Source organism: Ahaetulla prasina, chromosome 12 (genome assembly GCF_028640845.1).
Source record: "Ahaetulla prasina isolate Xishuangbanna chromosome 12, ASM2864084v1, whole genome shotgun sequence".
Classification (NCBI taxonomy): domain Eukaryota; kingdom Metazoa; phylum Chordata; class Lepidosauria; order Squamata; family Colubridae; genus Ahaetulla; species Ahaetulla prasina.
In genome coordinates this window covers 3,317,732-3,342,500 of record NC_080550.1, presented here as the reverse complement: position 1 = coordinate 3,342,500, position 24,769 = coordinate 3,317,732, and the positions used below count along the sequence as shown (strand labels likewise).

The 24,769-nt window shown below is 43.7% G+C and overlaps 2 protein-coding genes across 2 annotated transcripts in view; both read left to right on the top strand.

The window, feature by feature from the left end:
• WFDC1 (WAP four-disulfide core domain 1) overlaps positions 1 to 12,497 on the top strand; it is a 14,037-nt gene extending 1,540 nt beyond the window's left edge. Inside the window, exons 2-6 of the mRNA XM_058155322.1 lie at positions 8,525 to 8,720; positions 9,553 to 9,636; positions 9,721 to 9,861; positions 10,978 to 11,019; positions 12,200 to 12,497. Of these exons, the coding sequence (XP_058011305.1) occupies positions 8,525 to 8,720; positions 9,553 to 9,636; positions 9,721 to 9,861; positions 10,978 to 11,019; positions 12,200 to 12,258 (522 nt within the window). The 3' untranslated portion in view covers positions 12,259 to 12,497. The remainder of the gene's footprint in view (positions 1 to 8,524; positions 8,721 to 9,552; positions 9,637 to 9,720; positions 9,862 to 10,977; positions 11,020 to 12,199) is intronic.
• A 2,296-nt stretch (positions 12,498 to 14,793) lies between these two features.
• ATP2C2 (ATPase secretory pathway Ca2+ transporting 2) overlaps positions 14,794 to 24,769 on the top strand; it is a 37,938-nt gene continuing 27,962 nt past the window's right edge. Inside the window, exons 1-7 of the mRNA XM_058155296.1 lie at positions 14,794 to 15,848; positions 21,110 to 21,220; positions 22,314 to 22,430; positions 23,263 to 23,352; positions 23,985 to 24,020; positions 24,113 to 24,174; positions 24,639 to 24,747. Of these exons, the coding sequence (XP_058011279.1) occupies positions 15,744 to 15,848; positions 21,110 to 21,220; positions 22,314 to 22,430; positions 23,263 to 23,352; positions 23,985 to 24,020; positions 24,113 to 24,174; positions 24,639 to 24,747 (630 nt within the window). The 5' untranslated portion in view covers positions 14,794 to 15,743. The remainder of the gene's footprint in view (positions 15,849 to 21,109; positions 21,221 to 22,313; positions 22,431 to 23,262; positions 23,353 to 23,984; positions 24,021 to 24,112; positions 24,175 to 24,638; positions 24,748 to 24,769) is intronic.

The window sequence follows — 24,769 nt, the reverse complement described above, 5'->3', positions numbered from 1 at the left end:
ATAGAATAGAATTTTTTATTGGCCGAGTGTGATTGGACACACAAGTAATTTGTCTTGGTGCATATGCTCTCAGTGTACATAAAAAAGATACCTTCATCAAGGTACAACATTACAACACTTAATGATAGTCATAGGGTACAAATTTAATACTTAATGATACAACACTTAATGATAGTCATAGGCTACAAATAAGCAATCGGGAAACAAACAATATCAATATAAAGGATATATATATATATATCCTTTATATTGATATTGTTTGTTTCCCGATTGCTTATTTGTAGCCTATGATTATCATTAAGTGTTATATTATACTCAGTATAAGAATACAAGCAACAAAGTTACAATCATAAGTGGAAGGAGATGGGTGATGGGAGCTATGAGAAGATTAATAGTAGTGCAGATTTAGTAAATAGTTTGACAGTGTTGAGGGAATGTAGGAACACTATGTATTTCTTCAAATATAAGTCCTAAGAGAATCGGAGAGAAACTTATTCTTAATTATGTGTTCATTCCGATTCTGAAACTGCAGAATAGAACTGAAGTCTTCTTAAGAAAACAGTTTATTAATACTGGCAAATATTGGCATAATCTATGCATCCAAAAGTTTTGTGATGCCTAAAATGCTAACTCACAAGCATGTGGTTTGTGGCTGCCATCCACTTTACAAACACATATAGCTTCTTAATATGGGTCAGTTTTTAACAATAACCCTCTGGTTAGCGAGACGTAGGAAACCAGCTAAATTCATGAATTAATTGTTTTCTAACGCTGGCATCTCTTCAAAAATAAATAATAGGGAAGGGAAAAGCAGAATGAAAACAGAGAATTAACTCTGGAATACTTTTTTAGGAAATAAGAGCTTTCAGGCATAATGAACACATTTAAGATCAGATATTTTATTAATTTCCTGGATGGCTGCCTTACAAATCTTGATTACTGATACGAAACACTTATAATGCGCTTGGTCGTCCCAAAGGTGCTTTTCAAAAGACAAGTGGACTTTCTTGCAGGTTTTTTTTTTCCTTGAAAACATTTTACTTCTCCAGGTTTTCAAGGGGAAAAAAAACCCCAAGAAAATCCAGTTGTCTTTTGAAAAGCACCTTTGGGACAACCATGACCTGGATGATTGAGGCTCTCCAATGCACGTGGTCAGAAGGCCAAAGCCACATCTAGCAACATGAAATCTTGGTATTTACCTGGCAAATATGATTGTCAAGAGAATTCGTGATCATTTTTAAAAAAAAAAAAATATTTACACCATGTGAACCTTTCTCTTCAACCAAGGACAGAAGCAACCTAGAACTAAGGAGGAATTGCCTGACAGTTAGAACAATTAACCCAGTGGAACAATTTTCACCAGAAGTTGTAAATGCTTCAACATTGGAAATTTTTAAGAAGAGATTGGACAAACATTTGTCTGAACTGGTATAGGGTTTTCTGCTTGAGCAGGGGGTTGGACTAGAAGACCTCCAAGGTCCCTTCCAACTCCTATTCTATTCTATTCTATTCTATTCTATTCTATTCTATTCTATTCTATTCTATTCTATTCTATGGGGGACGCTGTGGCTCAGTGGCTAAGATGTTGAGCTTGTCAATCGAAAGGCCAGCAGTTTGGTGATTCGAATCCTTAGTGCCGCGTAACGGTGTGAGCTCCCGTGACTTGTTCCAGCTTCTGCCAACCTAGCAGTTCAAAAGCAGGTAAAAAATGCAAGTAGAAAAATAGGGACTACCTTTGGAGGGAAGGTAATAGCGTTCCATGTGCCTTTGGCATTGAGTCATGCCGGCCACATGACCACGGAGACGTCTTCGGACAGTGCTGGCTCTTCGGCTTTGAAACGGAGATGAGCACCGCCCCCTAGAGTCAGGAATGACTAGTACGTATGTGCGAGGGGAACCTTTACCTTTACCTTTACCTTTACCTTTAACTGTTCTGTTCTGTTCTGTTCCGTTCTGTTCTGTTCCACCCCACCCCACTCCATTCCATTCTGTCATAGCCCACATCCATGTCTGCTAATAAAATTGTATCAAAGTTTACATCCTTTTCCAAATGCTGTTCTGAACACGCGCAGGGATATTGGGCTGGAATTTCCCCAGCGATTTATTTGGCCGCAGCCCAATAACTCAAATCTTCTTCTTGGTGGGTTCCAGGAAAGATTCTCCCGTTGTGTGTTCGGAAACAACTTGGCTCCTTTTTAAAACCAACTCTGTGAAATTCTTCTCTCGTCTTCCCAAGACCCAACCTCCAAGACCCTCCGACCTGATTCTGGGGAACCATAAAGGAAGCCGTGGCACCAACCCAGAACTGTGGAATGTTGGGTGGAGCTGGCTACCCACGGGAGGAAACCGCCTCTGGGGCAGGTGGAAGTCCCAAAGGGCTTGGAGAATTGTTTGAGGTTAAAAGGCCAAAGGTGGGGGGTTTTTTATCGCTGTTTCTTTGAAAGACCATTTCCTCTCTTTGTAACGAGAAGCCCTGAGAATTAACTGCTCCAATCTTGATTGCAGAAAATATGACTTCAGTAACAGAGTTGTTAATGCTTGGAACGCACTACCTGACTCTGTGGTCTCTTCCCAAAATCCCCAAAGCTTCAACCAAAAACTGTCTACTATTGACCTCGCCCCATTCCCAAGAGGACCATAAGGGGCGTGCATAAGAGCACCAGCGTGCTTACCGTTCCTATCCTAATGTTCCCTTTTGTTATAGCCAATTAGAATAGAATAGAATAGAATTTTTATTGGCCAAGTGTGATTGGACACACAAGGAATTTGTCTTGGTGCATATGCTCTCAGTGTACATAAAAGAAAAGATACCTTCATCAAGGTACAACATTTACAACACAAATGATGGTCAATATATCAATATATATCATAAGGATTGCCAGCAACAAAGTTAAAGTCATACAGTCATAAGTGGAAAGAGATTGGTGATGGGAACGATGAGAAGATTAATAGTAGTGTAGATTTAGTAAATAGTTTGACAGTGTTAAGGGAATTATTTGTTTAGCAGAGTGATGGCCTTCGGGAAAAAACTGTTCTTGTGTCTAGTTGTTCTGGTGTGCAATGCTCTATAGCGTCGTTTTGAGGGTAGTAGTTGAAACAGTTTATGTCCAGGATGTGAGGGGTCTGTAAATATTTTCACGGCCCTCTTCTTGATTCGTGCAGTATACAGGTCCTCAATGGAAGGCAGGTTGGTAGCAATTATTTTTTCTGCAGTTCTAATTATCCTCTGAAGTCTGTGTCTTTCTTGTTGGGTTGCAGAACCGAACCAGACAGTTATAGAGGTGCAAATGACAGACTCAATAATTCCTCTGTAGAACTGGATCAGCAGCTCCTTGGGCAGTTTGAGCTTCCTGAGTTGGCGCAGAAAGAACATTCTTTGTTGTCCTTTTTTGATGATGTTTTTGATGTTAGCTGTCCATTTTAGATCTTGCGATATGATAGAACCTAGAAATTTATGTAATATAGTTATTACATATTCATGCTTATATATATGCTTACATATTGTATAGTTATTTCATGCTTATGCTTATATATACTGTGTGACAAAATAAATAAATAAATGAATTATCAGGAATAGAAACTTTTTTTAAAAAAAGAGGGTGGTGGTGGAAAGAGGACGAATGGTGTTCTCCACTGAACTCAAGGGCATTTGAGGGGATTTTGCTGGAGAACCTAGTTTGTCTTAGATCTGTATGTATAAATGAAAGAAATTCTATTGAATGAGTGAGTATATGGGTGCCTTTTGATAATGCATTAGACTTTGGTTACTCCTCTCCTTAGTTTCTCCAATATTAACAAATAGGCAAAGGGAGACCCCTAGTGGCAGACTCTAGGATTAACTCTCACAGATTAATCAAGTTATAGATAGGTAAGGTAAAGGTTCCCCTCGCACATACGTGCTAATCGTTCTCGACTCCAGGGGGCGGTGCTCATCTCCGTTTCAAAGCCGAAGAGCCAGCGCTGTCCGAAGACGTCTCTCCGTGGTCATGTAGCCAGCATGACTCAACACCAAAGGCGCACGGAACACTGTTCCTTTCCCACCAAAGGTGGTCCCTATTTTTTCTACTTGCTTTCGAACTGCTAGGTTGGCAGAAGCTGGGACAAGTAAAGGGGGCTCACCCCGTTATGCGACGCTAGGGATTCGAACCGCTGAACTGCCGACCTTTCGATCAGCGTCTTAGCCACTGAGCCACCGTGTCCCACCTCTCATAGATTACCATAATCAAGTTATAGGTAGCCTTTCCCTTATTGGGGCCAGAAAATTATATTGTTAAACAATAAGGTTGTGAACTGAAGCACTAGATGATCACACCTAAGTGATGACCGTTTGTACTTTGTCATTAAGCGAATTGCTGCAGTCATTAAATGAGACTTGTGACACCCCCACACACACCAAACTTACAATCTTCTCTGCCCCTTTTCCCCATTGGCTTTGCTTGTTGGGAGCCAGCTGGGAACGTTACAAAGGGCAATCCTGTGGTTGCGGGATACGGCAACTGTTCTAAGTGCAAGCCAGTTTGCCAATAGCCCGAATCGCATTCACAAGACTTCAGGGTCACTGGGACAATCTTAAGTGTGAGCGTCGGTTGTAAGTCGCTTTTTTCGGCACGGTCATAACTTTGAAAAGTCACTAAGCAAATAGTCGTAACTAGAGGATTACCTGTGACAATTATAGATCGGGTTTTTTTCCTGAACTTGGCAATTTCAAGGCTTGTGGACTTCAACTTCAATGGCTGGCTGAGGGAGGGAAGGGAAAGAGAGAAGAAGAAAAAGAAGGACTGTTGTAAAACTAGGAAAAAGGAATAGTAGAAGAGCAACCCCGAATATATTTACATTTTTTTTCTTTTCTTCTGGGATGAAGAATTAATTAATATGAAAATGTAAAGAATATATGTATGATTAATAATAAGAGATTGTACATTTATCATATGTTTATGAGAAACAAAATATTTTTTTTAAAAAAACTTCAGTGAGGAAATCTGGGTGTTGAAGTTCACAAGTGTTGTGTCCCCCTCCCCCTCCGATGACCGGGTCTAGAAAGTCCGTATCAGGCGTGGCAATGAAGCCTCTGCAGCTTTGCCAAATTCCTTCCAGGTTTCTCAGGGCAGGCAGGAGTCCAAGTTGTGACTTCAGCAAACTAGATGAGGCTTTGCTTGACTCAAGGTTGGAATGCCAAAAGCAGGTCCTTTATATAGGCTGTGGGGTGTGGCTCCATGACTCAGCATTTATCCAGGCCTGCCCCTCCCTTCCTTCTGCTGGCGTCACCTCTCAGATCTCCAGAAGCGAGGATCCTCCCACTTTGAATTGTCTTCTGCTGTTTGAGAAAGGGAGGGGTCAGAAGGAGTAGGCCCAATAATTCCAATCCGTGGCTTTTGTTCATTTCTGATATCCTGTCCGGGCATGGGGCCAGGGCCGGGGGCTGGAGGCATGACAGGCCGTTCATCTTCATTATCAGACTCGGAGTCTGATAGCAGGCCCGGGAGGAGACGGGAGGGGCCCGGCTGAGGAGAGGAGGGAGGACGAAGCACAACAACAAGTCTTGAAATTGCCAGGTTTGGAGACCGCTGACATCAATTTCCTTCCTAGCATAACATTGTGAGTTGCAAGGGGCAGCGAGATGCTCCCTTGGTCCCTTAAGATGACAGATAGTTTTTCCATATACACTAATAGAAAGTCACTTCTCCACTACTACTGTGAGAATAGTACAGTAGCTAAATTTAAAGGATTAAATTTCAGGAGTCTGGGACCAGCTGGAGAGATAAAGGAACAAAGCAGGGGTGAAATGTAAAATTTGTTACTACCGGTTGTGTAGGTGTGGCTTGGTGGAGGGGTAATGTGACTGGGTGGGCATGACCAACTTTTTTTTTCTTTTAAAAGCATTTTTTCTACAATCTCTTTGGCCAAAGAGGTTGTAGAAAAAAATGCTTTTAAAAGGCTCTGAGGATCCCAGCTGAGTTGCCTGATCTTCAGAGGCTCTTGTTTTCTTTTAAAAGCATTTTTTTTGCCTTTAAAAGAAAAAAAAGAGCCTCTGACGATCAGGCAACTCAACTGGGATTGTCAGAACCTTTTAAAAGCATTTTTTCTACAACCTCTTCGGCCAAAGAGGTTGTAGAAAAAATGCATTTAAAAGGTTCTGACAATCCCAGCTGAGCCGCGTGATCATCAGAGGCTTTTTTTTAACTTTTAAAAGGATTTTTTTCAGCCAAAGAAAAAATGCTTTTAAAAGTAAAAAAAAAACCTCTGATGATCACGCGGCTCAGCTGGGCATGGGGGGCGGGCAAGGATTTTTGCTACCGGTTCTTCAAATCACTTACCGCCATCACTACCGGATCGGGTGATCCGGTCCGAACTGGGAGCATTTCACCCCTGGAACAAAGTCGGAAATAGACAAAGAAAGACATTCTGGCAAATTCACCCGAAGGGAACCAGAGCAAGTGTGAAAATGCGGTGTATTTGGATGTTACCTATCTATATCTGCTGGCTAAAAACATCTGCTGACATCACTTGGTCGGAATGGCCCAATCTAATGGGAATACTGTTCTTTCTAAATTGGGTTTGTGTCCAGGCTTTGTAGGATATAATCTTTCTCATCTGAAAAGATTAGCAATAATCCTTTTGAAAGGATTTTTATTCCTGGTGGCAGGTCATCTGCGTATCCCCCGAGCTAGCAGAAATACTCAGAATGCCTCTGATTAATTAGAAGAGAATGTGGGCCAAAGTAGGAGAAGCTGTGAAGTCAAATTTAGTGGCTTGACCTTGGAGTTGTGGTGCCATTCAGGGGAGGCGGCGGGGGTGGGAGGGAACGACAAGAGACAATTATCCTTCCGGATTGAAAGAATTGAACTTAGCATGACCTTTTCCCACAAGAGAGGCCAGAGAACAAGTAAGAACTGACCAGCTATCAGTAGCAGAGTAGCTCAGGGTTGAACTGGTGCTAAGCTGGCAGGTTTTCTTGCTGACGTCTCATGACCCAGCTTGGTAACATCATCAGCGATAAGAAGGTGGTGCTGGCAGCCTTTGCATCTGGGGAACGATGCAGCTTGGTGGTTTTCTTGCACCCAACTAGGTAACGTTATCAGTGCTACAAGGGAATGGGGTTTGCAGGGGAGAGGAGAAAGAGGAGAACTGTGGGATCCTTGGAGCTTTCTGAGCTTGGTGACCACGTATTTATTTCAAAGAGGTTTGCACCAGATAAATTCTCGTAGTTTTTGTGAGTGCTTGGTGTTCTCTGAGCTTGGTCATTTCCTTGCAAACATTTCACTACCCAACTAGGCAACATCATCAGTGCTATTAAGGGTGGAGTTTGCTCTATGTTTAGATATAATAACTTGCCCGGCCTGTGTCGGTTGGGAGTTTGCAGATCATGCACCGTCTATTTATTTGTTCCCAAATGCAAATACTGATAAAAATCAAGAAACTTCCATCATCTCCTTTGGCAAACGTGAAATTTAATCGGCATTGCATTCTGGTGTTTTTCATTGCTCAAAACTGGGGATGAGAAGATGGTTTCCATAGGGAGCCATCCTCAAGCGGAGGACTCCGCAGAATTGTCCTGGCCAGCCAGTGCCACCTTGTGGAACATCTAGGTATATCATACATAGTTCTCAAAATCTTTCAGAAGAAAAACATTGCAAGCTTTCTATTACTCGGTTCGTGAAAACCTTGAACAATCTGTCAAGTTACAAAGGTGAACAGGTGTGTTAGAGTGGTGGGTTGCCCCCGGTTCGGACCGATTCTATAGAACCGGTAGTAAAACCTGTGGGAGGCTCCGCTCACTGACCCAAACATCATCAAAACTCTTCTCCACATTGTCGTGTCCCACTCCTCCGCTGACGGCCGGGTCAGGGAAATCCGAATCAGGCGTGCCTCTGCAGCTCTGCCAAAGTCCTAGCAAAGTCCTCAAGGCAGGCAGGAGACCAGAAAGTGACTTCAGCAAGATATGTTCGACTTTGCCTGACTCAGAGACTGCCAGAAAGCAGATCCTTTAAATAGGCCATGGGGTGTGGCTCCATGACTCAGCACTTATCCAGGCCTGCCCCCCCTTCCTTCTGTTGCCTCCGCCTATCAATTCTTCTGAAGCGAGGGTCACTCCAGTCGGCAGCTGTTGGTAATTGGCCTCCCTCAGGCTCACATGCTGTGGGGGAGGGGGAGGGGTCTAGTTGCTCCGTTTGCCTGGGCATGGAGCCAGGGCTGGGGCCGGGAGATGCTCCCTCCTCCGCAGCCTGTCTGGGCATGGAGCCAGGGCTGGGGCCGGGAGGCATACTAGGACATTCCTCAGCGTTCGGAAGCAGATAAGAAGACCCCGGCTGCGGTGAGAGCGGGCAAGACACAACACACATGTGCAGAAGAACGCACACGCACGCAAGCGGAGCAAGCACACACATGCGGGCACAATGCGAACCAGTAGTAAAGATAAGTAGAATCCACACCTGGTGTGTTAGTACGTTTGATAGAAAAGGATGGAAGAAGGTGTTTGAAAAATGCTGAAGGTGGGGGTCGAGTAAAAAGATCTATTTTCTTCCAGGATTATGAAGACTCTCTTCATCCCCATAGCGCACACTACCAGAAGAATGACCGGTGTCCGCCCCCATCGCAAACCTTACCGGAACGAGCGTGTGAGGCACCCAGCTGTCGATCGGACTCTGAATGCGAGAAACACAAACGCTGTTGCTATAACGGATGCATCTACGCCTGCTTAGAATCGGTGCCCCCACCTCCAGGTAGACTAGCCCATAATATCTCATGCTGGAGATGCTGTCAGAGTAGACCCATCCCTGCATCTGTTGCTGAATCCCAAAATAAAGGTCTCGAAGGCGGGGTAGTTTTGAAATTGTCCTCTGAGTCCTTCACAAGGATGGGTGTAAGGTAAATGGCAGCACCTGCTTAAGGTGGTAGACCTAGTTGATTCCCAAGTGGGCCATGGTAGCTCAGGCTGTAAGAAGCCTGTTATTAAAACACAGCAGCCTGCAATTACTGCAGGTTCAAGCCCGGCCCAAGGTTGACTCAGCCTTCCATCCTTTATAAGGTAGGTAAAATGAGAACCCAGATTGTTGGGGGGGCAATAAGTTGACTTTGTAAATATACAAATAGAATGAGACTATTGCCTTATACACTAAGCCGCCCTGAGTCTTCGGAGAAGGGCGGGATATAAATGTAAATAAATAAAAAAAAAATGCTGTTATGGGATTCTACAGAAAGGATGAAAAATGCACAGGGACCAGTGATGAGATGTAAAATTTGTTACTACCGATTCCGTGGGCGTGGCTTGGTGAGGGGGGGTAATGTGACTGGGTGGGCACGGCCAACTTTTTACTTTTAAAAGCATTTTTTCTTCGGCCAAAGAGGTTGTAAAAAATGTGTCAGGCCTGGAAACCATACTAGGCTTTAGGGTTCCAGACCTGACAAAATGCTTTTAAAAGGCTCCTCTGACGATCCCAGCTGAGTTGCCTGATCGTCTGAGGCTTTTCTTTTCTTTTAAAAGCATTTTTTTTTTGCCTTTAAAATGCTTCTTCTTCATAATAAGAAATATTCTGTCTTTAAAAAAAAAAAAAGTTTTAGACTGGCTGATTCAACCTAAACCTCGATGGCTGGGTGGAAATGGCTGGCTCCTGGACGGACCAGAAGAAGTCCTACAAGGTACAGTAGCGGAACTACAGCAGGGATAGCTCCAAAGATGCCATGAAGGGGCCTTTGTTGATCTTAAGATGTTTGTTTCCATAGCTGAAACATGCAGTACCACCAAAGATGGAGATGACCCACTTCATTGTCCAACGGGATTCGAATGCCACATCATACACCCTGGTAATGCCGCCGAGGGCATCCCCAACCAGGGCCAATGCATCAAGCTACGTGGGAACTCGGGTGAGTTACATGGTAGGAATGTGAAGCATCCGAGTTCATAAGTCATGGCCCTGCGAGATAATATGTGAAAGTCACATTCGTGAGGACTTCTTGCGGAAGACAGATCAAAGGTGAAATGCTCCCGGTTCGGACCGGATCGCTCGATCCGGTAGCGATGGTGGCAGGTGGTTCAGAGAACCGGTAGCAAAAATCCCTCCCCCCCCCACATGCCCAGCTGAGCCGTGCCATCATCAGAGGGTTTTTTAAAAAACTTTTAAAAGCATTTTTTCTTTGGCCGAAAAAATGCTTTTAAAAGTAAAAAAAAAGCCTCTGATGATGGTGCGGCTCAGCTGGGATTATCGGAGCCTTTTAAAAGCATTTTTTCTACAACCTCTTTGGTTTGCAAGATCCGGACCGAACTGGTAGCAACCCACCACTGTTGCGCCGGCCCTGCAAGTCCATCGTACTATGTAGTTATGATGTTATTTTGCATTCAGGAATCTGACAGCCCACAGATAAAAACTCAAACTCGATTTCATTGAGGAGAGCATCAGGGTTGTGTTTGACATTGGGGGGTGGGGGGCGTGGCCAAGAGGGCATGGCCAGCTCGATGTCACTCATGTCGGGGGCACCTGTGGAGCTCCGTTTTCGGCTACGACAGCTTCCTGCAACCCTCTGCCGATGAAAATGGAGCTCGGGAGGGCTGCCCGCAACCCTCTTGAGCTCCATTTTCACTGACAATGCAGGCTGGTCCTTTGCTGTTTCCATGGTGTCTCCGTGGGCCAGATCTAAGCACCCCATGGGCTGGATCCGTGCCCCGGTCCTTGAGTTTTGACACCCGTGATTTAGATATCTCCAGGGGTAGAATTACCTTTGGGAATTGATAGAAAAACTAAAATAAGACATCGCTGTTTCCTGTTGTAGTTCTCCATCCTTCTCAGTTTCCAGGGGCCAGAAATGCCTTCTGTGAAACCCGCTCTCAGAACCTAAAGCACAGCTGGGTGATTTCCAACTCGGCTTTGTCGTTTCCTTTTTGAGGAGATGTGAAGGAGAGAAGGCTCACCAAGCTTGCTATCTGTGCAACATGGTCATTTGTGAAGATGCTTAAGCTTTGATATTTCTTTTTTCCTTCTCCAGATGGATGGAATCTAAGACCCAAATACTACAAGGACTATTTTGGTAAGTTTCATAGCACTAAAATAACAGAGTAGCAGAATCGGAAGGGACCTTGGAGGTCTTCTAGTCCAACCCCCTGCTCAGGCAGGAAACCCTACACCATTTCAAACAAACAGTTGTCCAATCTCTTCTTAAAAACTTCCAGTGTTGGAGCATTCATAAAAAGCAGTTAATGATTAAATCATATTTCGGAGGAGCAGCAGTCTGAAGAACACGGATCTAGAAAGGTTGTTTCCTTAGGTGGTCCTCAATTTATAACCGTTTGTTGAACGTTTGACGTCCATTGCTGAAAAAAAACATTGCTGAAAAAAAAAAGGCCTTCTTACAATTGGTCCTCGCATTTATGACCATCACCGCATCCCCATGGTCAGACAGTCGCAAGTTGGGGACTGGGCAACCAGCTCGCATTTTCGACCAGCCGCAGTGTCCCATGGTCACATGATCCCAATTATGCACCTTTTCGAGAAATTTTTGGCAGAAAATCCCAGCTATTTGGAAGGATGGATTCACACCTACAACTGTGGGGTTCGCTTACCAACGCTGGGTTAACGACTGCCATAAAAATGGTCGGAAGTTCGCGTCCGACTCAACTTACGACTACAACAACTTACGACAGAACCTCTGGCCCCAATTGTAGTCGTATGTCAAGGCTCATCTTTCAGGATCCCATCTTACCAGAATAAACAGGAAAGAGGTCTTTGGGTTGAAGAGGCTGGGTTTTTTTTTTTATTATTATTTTTTATTTTTACATTTATATCCCGCCCTTCTCCGAAGACTCAGGGCGGCTTACAGTGTATAAGGCAATAGTCTCATTCTATTTGTATATTTACAAAGTCAACTTATTGCCCCCCCAACAATCTGGGTCCTCATTTTACCTACCTTATAAAGGATGGAAGGCTGAGTCAACCTCGGGCTGGGCTTGAACCTGCAGTAATTGCAGGCTGCTGTGTTCTAATAACAGGCTTCTAACAGCCTGAGCTATCACGGGTTGTGCAGAATATAGGAAAGGATCTGGAAACCAGAAGCCAAACAAAAATGCGGCAGGAAGGGGGATTGTTTTCGTGGAAAGGAAATGTCCGCCTTGCCATTTCCTAAAAAAAAACCCAAAAAAAAAAACACCCCTCAAAATTAACTTATTAAAAATACTATTTTTACTGCTTGTTTTTCCGCCGTTGTTTTGCAGGGCGCAGTTCCAGCAATGTGGTGGGCTACGTGAAGCAGACGCAGAAACATCTTGGTTAACTCAAGGAGGACTCTTCCCACCGGCCACGTGTGATGTCAAAGGGAAAATAATAACAACGCTAGGTGGTCAAAAGGATAACCATAACCGAGGGAGAATTATCCAGGAGGACAAACATTTTTTTAATCTGTTGGCTGCCAGGCTAGTTTGAATTTCTTTTCAAGGTGCCTCATATAAACCTACTGCCGGGGAAAGGGGTTAGATGGTCTTCAACTCTTATCATTAAAACCAGGAAGGACAAGAGTGGCCTTTTCTCAGGGGTGAAATCCAGCAGGTTCTGACAGGTTCTGGAGAACCGGTAGCAGAAATTTTGAGCAGTTTGGAGAACCGGCAAATACTACTTCTGGCTGGCCCCAGAGTGGGGTGGGAATGGGGATTTTGCAATATCCTTCCCCCAGGAGTGGGGAGGGAATGGGGATTTTGCAGTATCCTTCCCCTGGAGTGGGGAGGGAATGGGGATTTTGCAGTATCCTTCCCCTGGAGTGGGGAGGGAATGGAGATTTTGCAGTATCCTTCCCCTGAAATGATGAGGGAATGGAGATTTTGCAGTATCCTTCCCCTGGAGTGGGAAAGGAATAGAGATTTTGCAGTATTCTTCCCCTGGAGTGGGGAGGGAATGGAGATTTTGCAGTATCCTTCGCCTGGAGTGGGGAGGGAATGGAGATTTTGCAATATCCTTCCCCTGCCACATCCACCAAGCCATGCCCACCAAGCCACGCCCACAGAACCAGTAGTAAAAAAAATTGAATTTCACCACAGCCTTTTCTAATAACTCTACACTTTGAAAGTGTTATTCTTACAAGATGGCAATGTATAGTCTGGGCATTTATTTTTTTTATTTTTTTATTTCATTTGTCACAACAGTATACAAACATAGACATAAAGCAACAACACATCATATAAGAAAAAAAATATATAAGCAAAAGAATGCAATAACTAAGTTAATTTGATATAATGAAAAGGAACAATAGGACAGGAACAGTAGGCACATTTGTGCTCTTATGCACGCCCCTTTTAATTTGGTCTTTAGAGAATTCAGCCATTCTGTCCATACTAATAACGATCCTTCATCCAAAACCTCTGCATGAATGAGATCTTTGGTATGTAGCATACCAGGATATTGATGGAGTGAAGGCACCATGGATGACCAGAGTGTCTTTCTTGAAGCAGGAAATGTGGCATTCCCTGTGAGGCAGGAGAACAATGGAGTTATTATGTTTTTCCCCAATTATCCTAGATCAGGGGTCTCCAACCTTGGTCCCTTTAAGACTTGTGGAGTTCAACTCCCAGAGTTCCTCAGCCAGCTTTGCTGGCTGAGGGACTCTGAAAGTTGAAGTCCACAAGTCTTAAAGGGACCAAGGTTGGAGACCCTTGATGTAGAACACAGAATAACAAGATTGGGAGAGGCCTTGGAGATCTTCCAGTCCAACCCTCTGCTCAAGCAGGAGACCTTCCAGATAAATGGTTGTCTAATCTCTTCTTGAAACCCTCCAGCGATGGAGCATCCACAACTTCTGGCAAACGATTCCACGGTCAGGAAATTTCTCCTTAGTTCTAAGTTGGTTCTCTCCTTGATTAGTTTCCATCCATTACTTCTTGTCCTGCTTAAAAACCTCCAGGTTTTTAAGTGTTTTCCAGTGTTGAAGCTCCCACAATTTAGGAAGGCAAGCCGTTCCACCAGTTAATTGTTCTCACTGTCTCACCTTGATGGACAACATCCACTTTGCATGTGAAAAAAAAAATCTCCAGGATCCATTCGCAAATCTCAAATTCCAGATACTTGGGATGAAAAAAAAAACAACGAAAAACCATTTATGAAACACTAGAGAACTTTTGTCTTCAACGATAGATCACCTTCCACAAAGCAGCTATTTTATTCTACGTCTGGACAAGAATTCATCAACCGTGTAATTTTCACACACGGATCTACAGACTGTGACACAAGAATGTTCTTTTCAGCTTGGAGGGAAGCAGTGTCAGGTTTTTCGCTCTTTGAATTGAGGAAACCAATCAACCCCAGATAATTTGTTTTAGGAGAGTTTGCCCATTGTGTAAAACTCCCGATGCAGCCTTCCCGTGAAGTAATTATGACCTGTGGTTGTTCTGCCAAATGTTAGCTGTGTTCTCTTCTGTAAATACACATTGCTCGTGCAAACAGAAGAAATTTCTCTGCAAAGACCAAGGGAAGGCAGAGTCCTTGAACCTTTTCCTAAAGGTTAGGTCAGCGTAGACTGGAATTTTTTTGGCGGGGTGGTGGGGGAGGAAGGTCTTTTTGTACAGCAGTGCCTCTCAAACTGGGCCACTTTAACTCACGTGAACTTAATAATAATAATAATAATAATATCAGAGTTGGAAGGGACCTTGGAGGTCTTCTAGTCCAACCCCCTGCCCAGGCAGGAAACCCTACACCATTTCAGACAAATGGCTTCAGCTTCCAGAATTCCTCAGCCAATATTGCTGGAAACACTATGAACATACACTAAATATTTATAAAAAAAATAATAACAATAATTGTAATTTGCAACTGAAATATGAACCGAAGGGGATGTCGACAGCATCAGCCCTTTCAGAGGGGCAGAAATATAGGTCTCCATTATAAAATGCATGCAATTTTACACGGGTTGAACAACCGTTTTTTACAAATGGGTAGAATGCAGTTTTCTTCCACAAGTGACTCCCGCAGTTTCATTCTAACCTCACCCTCACCCTTGGAGCTCCTGCCCAAACTCACCAAACTCCAAGGTCATGAGAAGTTTTGAAGAGGTCCTTCATTTGGGAAACTTTGGGACTACCAGACTTCTCATCTTTTTTTTAATGCCATAAAGCAGTAAACGAGAAGCATAACAGCAGCTTCCCAAACTCACAAAGGCTGAATCACTCGCTCAGTTTGGATGTTGATTTTTTTTCTCATTTCTGGAGTGATCCAATCCCCAGACACAAAACAACCTACATTGGGCTTACTCGACAGGAGAGCCTTTTTCTACAGGCACACAAGCAAACACCTGTAGAAATGCACCAACCACACGTTCTGTGCTTGCAACTCCTGCAGCGCAGCTGAACAGTTGGAGAAACTGGCTAGAATTACAATGACGCAAGAGTAGGAATTCAGCCCAAATTGTGACCTAGGGCAGCAGGTAGGACTTTAATCCTCTTGTAAACATACAACGCCGAGTTTCCCAGGACTTGGAGGAAGGCCGAGCCTCCGCAGCTGAGAGACCTGCCCAGGTAGGTCAGCTTCTTCTGAGCAAGAATCTGGCCCCTCCCAGACATCTGTTGCGAGTGGCAGGCGGGGCGTTTGCTGTGTGTCGGTATCAGGTAACGCCCCCGGATCACCTTTCTATGCACCTCCTGAGCTGAGGAGGGAATGTAAGTCTTTCAGCCAGGAAAATATATATATATAAGTCGCAGAAGCAGCAGCAGCTGCAGCTGTGGCAGCTTCTTCTTGAGCTGCGTGCCCTCCTGACCTGTTCCCACCCTGCCCACCAAGATGGGAGCCAAGCACTGCTTTGCCAAGTTCTTCCAGGATGGGTCCTCCTTCTTCCACCTGGGTCGGAAATACCAGTCCCTGGGCAGCAAGGAGACAGGAGAGCAGGTCAGGAGGTTTGCTATAGAGGGGACGTTGGGTTGGAATTGTCCATCTGACTTGTCCTCTGGGTCATTTTGGTTCATCTCCAGGGAGAAACTGTAGAGATTCTCCATCATCCAGGTCACGGTTGTCCCAAAGGTGCTTTTTTTTCAGGAGGCAACTGGACTTTCTTGTTTTTTCCTTTGAAGGTGTTCCGCTTCTCATCCAAGAAGCTTCTTTCAGCTCTGATGGGATAGTGGGGAATGGAAGGATTTATATTAAAAAGAAGGGGGGAAAAAACCCCAAGAAAGTCCAGTTGCCTCCTGAAGAAGCACCTTTGGGACAATGGGGAGAGAGAAGGAAATGTGGGTCTTGCAAAGAGGGAAAAGAGCTGGTGGAGTTGCTCAGACCTGTGTGTGAGTTTGTCACTGGCTTCAAGGCTTGATAGGGACACAAAAGTGTTATTGTTCAGTGATCCACCTACCTTATTCGGCTGGTTACTTCTAGAGTGACTCTCCCTGTTATGGCCCACGTTCAAAGTATCTTAAAAGTAATTTTTATCGTTCTAATGACATTTTGCACAGTCCTTGTTAGACCTGGGATCGATTCTCTTGGAGCGTTCTTTCAACGTCATCACAAGGAACGTCTCGGGAAGGTTTTCTCCCAACCATGACTGGTGGAGGAATGGGAAAGGGGGAGGATCAACATAGGCAGAGAAGGACAGGTTGAACGTTCAGCAAGAGTCTCAACTCAAAAGGTTGACCTTCTGCTCTTCACTACTCTTAAACTTCCTCGCCTCTTCATTTGTTGGGTTCACGTAGCTCTCTAAGTCCACATTCTGGTGTAGCAAAACACGGTGGCTGGGTCGACACCAACATTACCCTTAAAACAGAGGTGGGTTTCAGCAGGTTCTGACCAGTTCTGGAGAACCAGTAGCGGAAGTTTTGCATAGTTTGGAGAACCGGTAGTAAAAATTCTGACTGGCCCCACCCCCATCTATTCTCTGCCTCCCGAGTCCCAGCTGATCGGGAGGAAATGGGGATTTTGCAGTAACCTTCCCCTGGAGTGGGGTGGGAATGGAGATTTTACAGTATCCTTCCCCTGCCACGCCCACCAAGCCACACCCACAGAACTGGTAGTAAAAAATTTTGAAACCCACCACTGCCCTAAAACCTATGGTAGTTTCCCATTACTCATTCACCCGTAACCTACTCATCGCCCGTTGTCCCAGTTCCCTATTCTGTGATAATCCAAGACCCGTTTCGCATACCCAAGTGAGAATTCTTCAGAACCTTAGCGCTAACTTGCCAAATGAGGAAACTTAAACTGCCTGTGTATTTTCTCTCCAAATTTTCCTTTCCCCAGTTTGTTCTGTTCTTAGAAGATTTATGCGCACAGCCTCTGCATGAAACTATGCTAATAAAACTCAGGGCAAACATTTCTGTTATGGGAAGAAGAAGAAAAAAAACCCTCTTAAAAGTGCTTAATCTTTCATTGCACCTGATTGCTATCCTGATAAAATAGCTAGAACGGATACTTTTAGCATCATGTGCTATTTCAAAAGCCATTAAAGAGGCAGGAAAGTTTCAGGCTGGTTATGTGTTTATTTAGATATTCAATACCTAAGGAATGAAATTTGGCAGGTTGTGTGTTTTTTTTAAAGTGATCTGAGAAATAAATGGAGCCTCTTTTCCTTCCCCTTCAGGGGGCCTGAAATAGCCAGCAGGAAATCAGTAATAAGATGCAATAAAATCAGAGAATAAAGGAAACTCTCGCAGTTTAAATCTGGGCCCTTTTAAGAAAGCGTTCACCTCACCCTTCCCTGCACTAAATATCTCCTAGAAGCAAAGCAAGGGAGGGACAAAGAAAGCATTATTGAAAAATGGGCCCAGAAAGTAATCAAAACTGCTCCTGGAATATTTAATAATATTTTTTTTTTAGAGCACAGAGTTTAATGCATCTGTTTAGCTAGAATGCTGGTTTTTCCTCAGCAAAGATCTACCTGTGTTAAAATGGAGATAAATTAATGGTAACTAATCAGGAAAGGAAACTGTTCTTTTTTCTTTCTTTCTTATTTTTGCCTCCAAGTGATGGAAAACAGAAGGTAAGTTTGCTCAAAGACAATACAAGTAGTCAAGGGCGGCCAACAACAGAGCCCAAAATTTCTCTCGCTAAGCCAGACACTTGTTTTGTGACCTTGCGGGGCACAATTGTTGTTGTTAAGGCAGTCCCCTGCAATTCTTCAGTTAGTAACCTGGTTGCCAAGGGAATCGGTCTTCCCTGTTGACTTTGCTTGTCAGAAGGTCTCAAAAGGGGATCATGTGACCCCGGGCCGTTGCAACCGTCATAAATATGAGTCAGTTGCAGAACATCTGAATTTTGAACATACAACCACGGGAATGCTGCAACAGTTGTAAAGTGTGTAAAATGGTCGTAAGCTGTAACTTTGAACGGTCACTAAATGAACCGTTGTAAGTCAAGGATTACCTGCATTCAGATCCTAGTGCTTACATGACCATATCCATCTTCTTGGCTGCGCTATAGAAATCATTTGCCAATGTCTTGTTCCGCAGATGGGTTGTAAAACTAGCCAGATGGCAGGCAAGGAACTTCTCTATCTTGGCTATTATTTTTTTTAACTACACCCTGTGTACCACACCTTATTCCTCTGAATTGATTGTGTGACTGGATTCATCCATTCATTCGTTCGTTTTAGCAAACATTTGCTCCCCTCCAAGAAACTAGCTTCTAGGCCCCAAAGAAGTCAATCATGACCCAAAACCCAGAACTGAAACCTCCTGAATCTGGACCATCCTGTGGTTGTAGCACTCATTCAGAACTTGTGAGCACCTAAGTTGGGTGTTTATCTTGTATCCCAAATGTTGTCCAATTCAGGATCATCTGCCTCCCCATCCGAATGGGTTCGATTTATCCAAGACATTTGGGCTTTTAGTCCTATGAGGTTCTAACCTGTAGTAGACTCTGGTTTGAAAACGTATAGATACTTGCAATAGTAAATGTTGGGTGTGCCTAACTATAGCACGATCTTTTCCAGACTGCTTTTTCTGTTTCCTTCTTTGGAATATTTACACTGCTTTCCTGGAAAGATCTCCATTTCTTGATCTTTTTTATATATACTCAGGCAACAAATATTGTAAGATTAGCACTCTAGATGAGAGCAGAGTTTAATTTAAAAAAAATGTATCAAGGACACAGTTTTTACCCATCCATCCATCCATCAATCTATCCATCACCTGAATTTCACGTCAGTTGTTCCCAAAGCAGAACAAAATAATAATAATAATAATAACAACAACAACAACAACAACAACAACAACAACAACAACAACAATAATAATAATAATAATAATAATAATAATAATAATAATAATAGTGAAGAAAGGCGCCCAGGACAGAAGATTTTAAAAAGTGCCATTCCCCTAACTGGAAGGAAGTTGTATCTGGATTCTAAGATTACATTGCTCAAATGTTTACAAGATTTCCATCACACCCATGAAGCCTATAAACCTGGTTTATTTGAACCGAGAAAAGCTGTAAAACACCCTGAGTCAGGAGCGTGCAACTTTAAGACTTGTGGACTTCAGCTCCCAGAATTCCATATTGGCTGGGGAATTCTGAGAGTTGTTGTCCCCCAAGTCTTAAAAGTGGCCATAATTGGACCAAAAGCCTTTGATTCTGATGTCTAGAAATAAGTATCAAATCTAATCCTTGTGAATCTGGCTCATAGAAAAACATGTTTAACATTCCCCAGCCCTGTTCGGTGTCCACGTTGGCTTGATTAAACTAATAATTCTGTTTCCTCCAAAAAAAAAAAAAAAAAACCACCAAAAAAATCCAACTGGTGAGAGATGACCTGCCTGTTTTATTTATTTAGCTCGCCAAGGACAAAGTTTGTCAGAAGGGAACCTTGGCACCACAAACCAAATGCAAACACAAAAGTCTTTCCTTTAGATTTCCTGATGCATTGCAGCACTGGGCCCACTCTGGATTGCTTCTGTTAACAAAAAAAAAAAGGCATTTATCTGCTTCCCAGAGATTTAAAGGCAGTGTTTACTTTAATTCCTAAACTTGAAGTCACAATGAACTTAATCAAAAGAGCAAAAAAGAGAAGGTGGAAAAAAAGAACACCTTAGAAACCAAAGCAAACAGAGTGCTCATTTTCACAATTTAGGGCTTATGAAACTCCTGGCCAGGGGTATTAATTACCATGAACAAAGAAATGCCACATACTCAGAAACTACCTAGCTAGAGCCCACTGGAGCAGGGGTCTCTAACCTTGGCTGAAAAAATGCTTTTAAAAGTAAAAAAAAAAAAAGCCTCTGATGATCACGCGTCTGGGATCGTCTGAACTTTTTAAAAGCATTTTTTCTCAACTTCTTCAGTCGAAGAGGTTGGGAAAAAAATGCTTTTAAAAGGCTCCTCTGGTGATCCAAGCTGAGTTGCCTGACCTGATCATCAGAGGCTTTTAAAAGCATGTTTTTACAACCTCTTTGGCCGAAGAGGTTGTAGTAAAAATGCTTTTAAAAGTGTTTTTTTTTTAAAAAGTTGGCCACGCCCATCCAGTCACATTACCCCACCACCACCAAGCCACGCCCATAGAACCGGTAGTAACAAATTTTACATTTCACCCCTGGGTATAGGTATAAACATAAACAAAGGAAGTAAGTACAGACAAATGGGGACAGTAAGACAGGCAGCGTGGTAGGCCCGCTGGTGCGCTTACGCACGCCCCCTTTCACAAACCTCTTAGGAATGGGGTGAAGTCCACGGTAGACAGTTGAAGGTTGAAGCTGGGAGGGTTTGAGGCTGTAACAACGGAGCCAGGTAGAGCATTCCAGGTGTTGACCACTCTGTTGCTGGAGTCGTATTTCCCGCAATCGAGTTTGGAGCAGTTGACCTTGAGTTTGTATCGATCATCTGCACAATCGTCTGATTGTGGTTGAAGCTGAAGAAGCCCTTGGCAGGTAAAGCTGAGTGTAAATTTGCAATGGGTGAATTAACCAAACCAGGCCAGAAGAACCATCATTCTGCTGAACTGGATGTGAAAGACCCACCTCTGGCCAAGAGGGGGAAACAATGACGCCTTCCTCCTTGTCATAGTTCATGGGAAGTTTGCTAGTAGCGACAAAGAATTGGCGCTGGTGTGTGAAAGTGGGAACTTGGCCCTCTCTCTCAACCCCAAGCAGTGATTTATGACAAGGATCAAGGAGAGTCTTAACTGTGACCCACCGACTAATGTTCCTCAATTTACCGCTTGCATGATGCAGTCGGAAGACGAATCTGAACTGAAGTCACTTCATCAAGAGAAAGAAATTGAGGCCATTCCTCCCAAAACAGCTTGCCAATGTCAAGTAGAAGAGCTGGCCAAAACCTTGCAGGTAAGTGTCATCGAATTCTTAAAGGGAGCCCTTTAGTATTATCCCTAGTGGAAGGATAACCCTCCATGACTTAAAAAGATCTGTTCAGAATAAGGTAAATATTGTCTATCTGAAGAGCTTCCTATAAAGGGAAAGAATGTTTGCTAACCAGCTTAAGACCGTACAGGTGAAGAATGTCAGCCAAGAGGATTGATAGATACAGTAATTAGTTTTCTTTTCCCCCCTGGCCACAATGTTGTCTCTGCATAAGAAGACAATCTCTTTGCAAAGATTCAAGCCGGTGCCACTTCTTTGTGAATAAGGAAGTTTATAGGAATAAACACAGATTGTGATCTTCCCCAATGATCAGTAACCACAACATTAAAAGAGTGTCCAAGAACTGAGAAGCCAACATTCTGATTCACCGCCTCTTGCGCCTTTTATCACAGTGGAAAACAAAAGCAGTTCAAATTCACGGCACTCCTTACTTTCGAATTGACGAGGCAAATGGCAAACATGAAAAATGAAAGGTGACATTTCAAATCTCATTGCACGCATAAACACACACACACACACAAGATCAGGTCAGCTTGCAAGCTGGTCAATTGTTTTATTTAGGGTATCTCAGTTTAAGTGTTGGAATGAAGATGTACACATTGGCCCCAACCAGAATTATGTTAGGAGATCGCATCTCCATTTAGTTATTTCTCCTGCCTTCAGTGAGGTGGAAGGAGAAGACCTCTTCCCTAGGATGCCATGGGCTTTGTAGCTCTGATCATCCCGGTCCCTACTTCCTGGAAGACGTTACTTGAAGAGCAAAGGTTCCCATCTTGAAAAGTTCTTCTAGAAGATCAGTGTTTCTCAACCTTGTCACTGTTAAGATGGGACTTCATCTTCAGCTCCCAGAATTCCTCAGCCAGCCGAGGTTGAGCAACACTCTTCTAAGTGTTAATGATGGTGGAGCCAAGCACTAGGAAATCCAAATGTCAAAAAAGGGTAACTGCCTAATCAAAGTCTGTTTGTTTATTGACAGAGATGTTTTGCTCCATTGCGCCAAGCCAGTTTTGACCCAAAGTCTTGACCCTACTCCTTTGCCTATTGGTGTCTCTTCCAGGTTGACTTAGATCGAGGACTTTCAGAATTCTCAGTGTTGCACCGCAGAGTCAAACATGGCTGGAATGAACTTGTGGCAGATAATACAGAACCAGTGTGGAAGAAATACCTTGACCAGGTAGCACATTTTAACAGCAGAAAAAGGTGTGGTTTGTGGTGGCAAAGTAGTGCAGACACAATATTCCTTCTAAGGCTGAGGTGGGATTATAGTGATGGATGGTAAATTGAAGAGATAGAGAGGAAAGTGTACTTTCAATGTGTCCAGAAGCTCAAGAGAAGTCTCTGCTTAAGATGGCTGGAGAACTTCTGCAGTTGGTGCAGAGACCTAGATCTCTTGCAATGAATTCTGGGTGTGAAGTGTAGCAACATTTAATCTTACGATTGATTAGTTGGTGAGGGACCATCAAGACTTTGTTGACTCCTGGTGACCAGATAGATAGATCTTCTCTGTGATGACCTACACTTAAACTGATCCTTCAGCTCTTACAATGATTTTGAAACGCACCATAACTAGTGGTGGGTTTCAAATTTTTTACTACAAGTTCTGTGGGCGTGGCTTGAAGGCATGGCATGGCTTGGTGGGTGTGGCTTGGTGGGCGTGGAAGGGGAAGGATATAGTAAAATCTCCATTCCCTCCCCAATCCAGGGGAAGGTTACTGCAAAATCCCCATTTCCTCCCGATCAGCTCAAAATTTCCACCACCGGTTCTCCAGAACTGGTCAGAACCTGCTGAAACCCACTTCTGCCCATTACCCCTGGAATTGAATCCCTCTACCTTTCTGGTGGCTGCCCTCTTCTCCTCTTTCGTAGAAGACATTCCCAGCATTATAACGTTCTCCAGAGAGATGGGTCTTCACCCCACACATCTAAAGTAGGATCATTTCAGCCTCACAATAAACTAAGAGAACAAGAATGCCCTTCATCAACATCGACTCTTTCTTTCATTGTAGTTTAAGAACCCTCTGATCCTTTTGTTACTGGCTTCTGCCGTGGTTAGTCTGATTACTAAAGAGTACGAAGACTCCGTGAGCATTACAATGGTAGGTGGTCTCTCTCCAATAGAAGCATGACCTCTGCAGTTCTTGGCCTCAGCACAGTCGGAAGGGAACACTGCCAAAGGACAAGAAGAAAAATCTTAAGGATTTCTAATTAAATCCCTCCATCTTTTGCTTCTGTCAGATGGGTTGCATGAATGACTTCTACACATGTGTGAGGGGGGGGAAATTGAGAACGTTTGCACCAGTGGTGGGTTTCAAAAATTTTTGCTACAGTTCCGTGGGTGTGGCTTGGTGGGCGTGGCGTGGCTTAGTGGTGTAGCTTGGTGGACATGGCAGGAGAAGGATACTGTAAAATCTCCATTCCCTCCCCACTCCAGGGGAAGGTTACTGCAAAATCCCCATTTCCTCCCGATCAGCTGGGACTTGGGAGGCAGAGAATAGATGGGGGTGGGGCCAGTCAGAATTTTTACTACCAGTTCGCCGAACTACTCAAAATTTCTGCTACTGGTTCTCCAGAACTGGTCAGAACCTGCTGGAACCCACCTCTGGTTTGCACCCTTAAAAAAAACTGCAGCTAATTATTATATCCAGGTAGTTGAGATGAGAGTTGCCCGAACTGTTTTCTGACATTAAAAATGTGTCTGGATTTATCTACATCTTTTCTTCCCCAACAGGCTGTCGTTATTGTTGTCACAGTAGCGTTTGTCCAGGTACGATGATTTTCCACCTTGGATTATTATTACTATTAGTAGTAGCAGCAGCCATCAGTGAAGTCACATCAGTTGTGTTTCTTTTCCTGCAGGAGTATCGCTCTGAAAAATCGCTGGAAGAACTTAACAAGTTGGTTCCACCAGAATGCAACTGGTAAGCAGGATCTGTGGAAGATAGGTCACTCTTCATGGTGGGAGCATGTACAGCCTCTTCTCTTCTCTTCTCTTCTCTTCTCTTCTCTTCTCTTCTCTTCTCTTCTCTTCCTTTCTGCTTTGGAAGTCTTCTGGCCACCATCTTTGCAGCCAGCATTCAGGCAACTTCTGAATTCTGCTCAAGGAATTATTAGCATCAGTGTTTCTTGTACTCAGCTGGCAATTGCTCCAGCTTCTTGACTATGGATCATTCTCTCTGCTGGCTGAATGTGAATAATGATGAAAAACTCCTACTTCCTTATCAGTATTGGTGATTTATCTATCTGATCTCTTGTTGTGTGTATATGTGTGTGGTTGTGTGTATCCTTCCTTCTTTCCTTTCTGTCTTCATCCACACCCCATTCACAAATGTGCTTTGCCATGTATAACACCTAGTATTTTGTTTTTGTCTCTCTGTAAATCCAGCCTGAGAGAAGGAAAAATGCAACACCTTCTCGCTCGAGAACTTGTGCCAGGAGATGTTGTCTGCCTTTCCATCGGAGATCGCATCCCTGCAGACATAAGACTCACAGAGGTAATGCTTGAGGACACCCTGA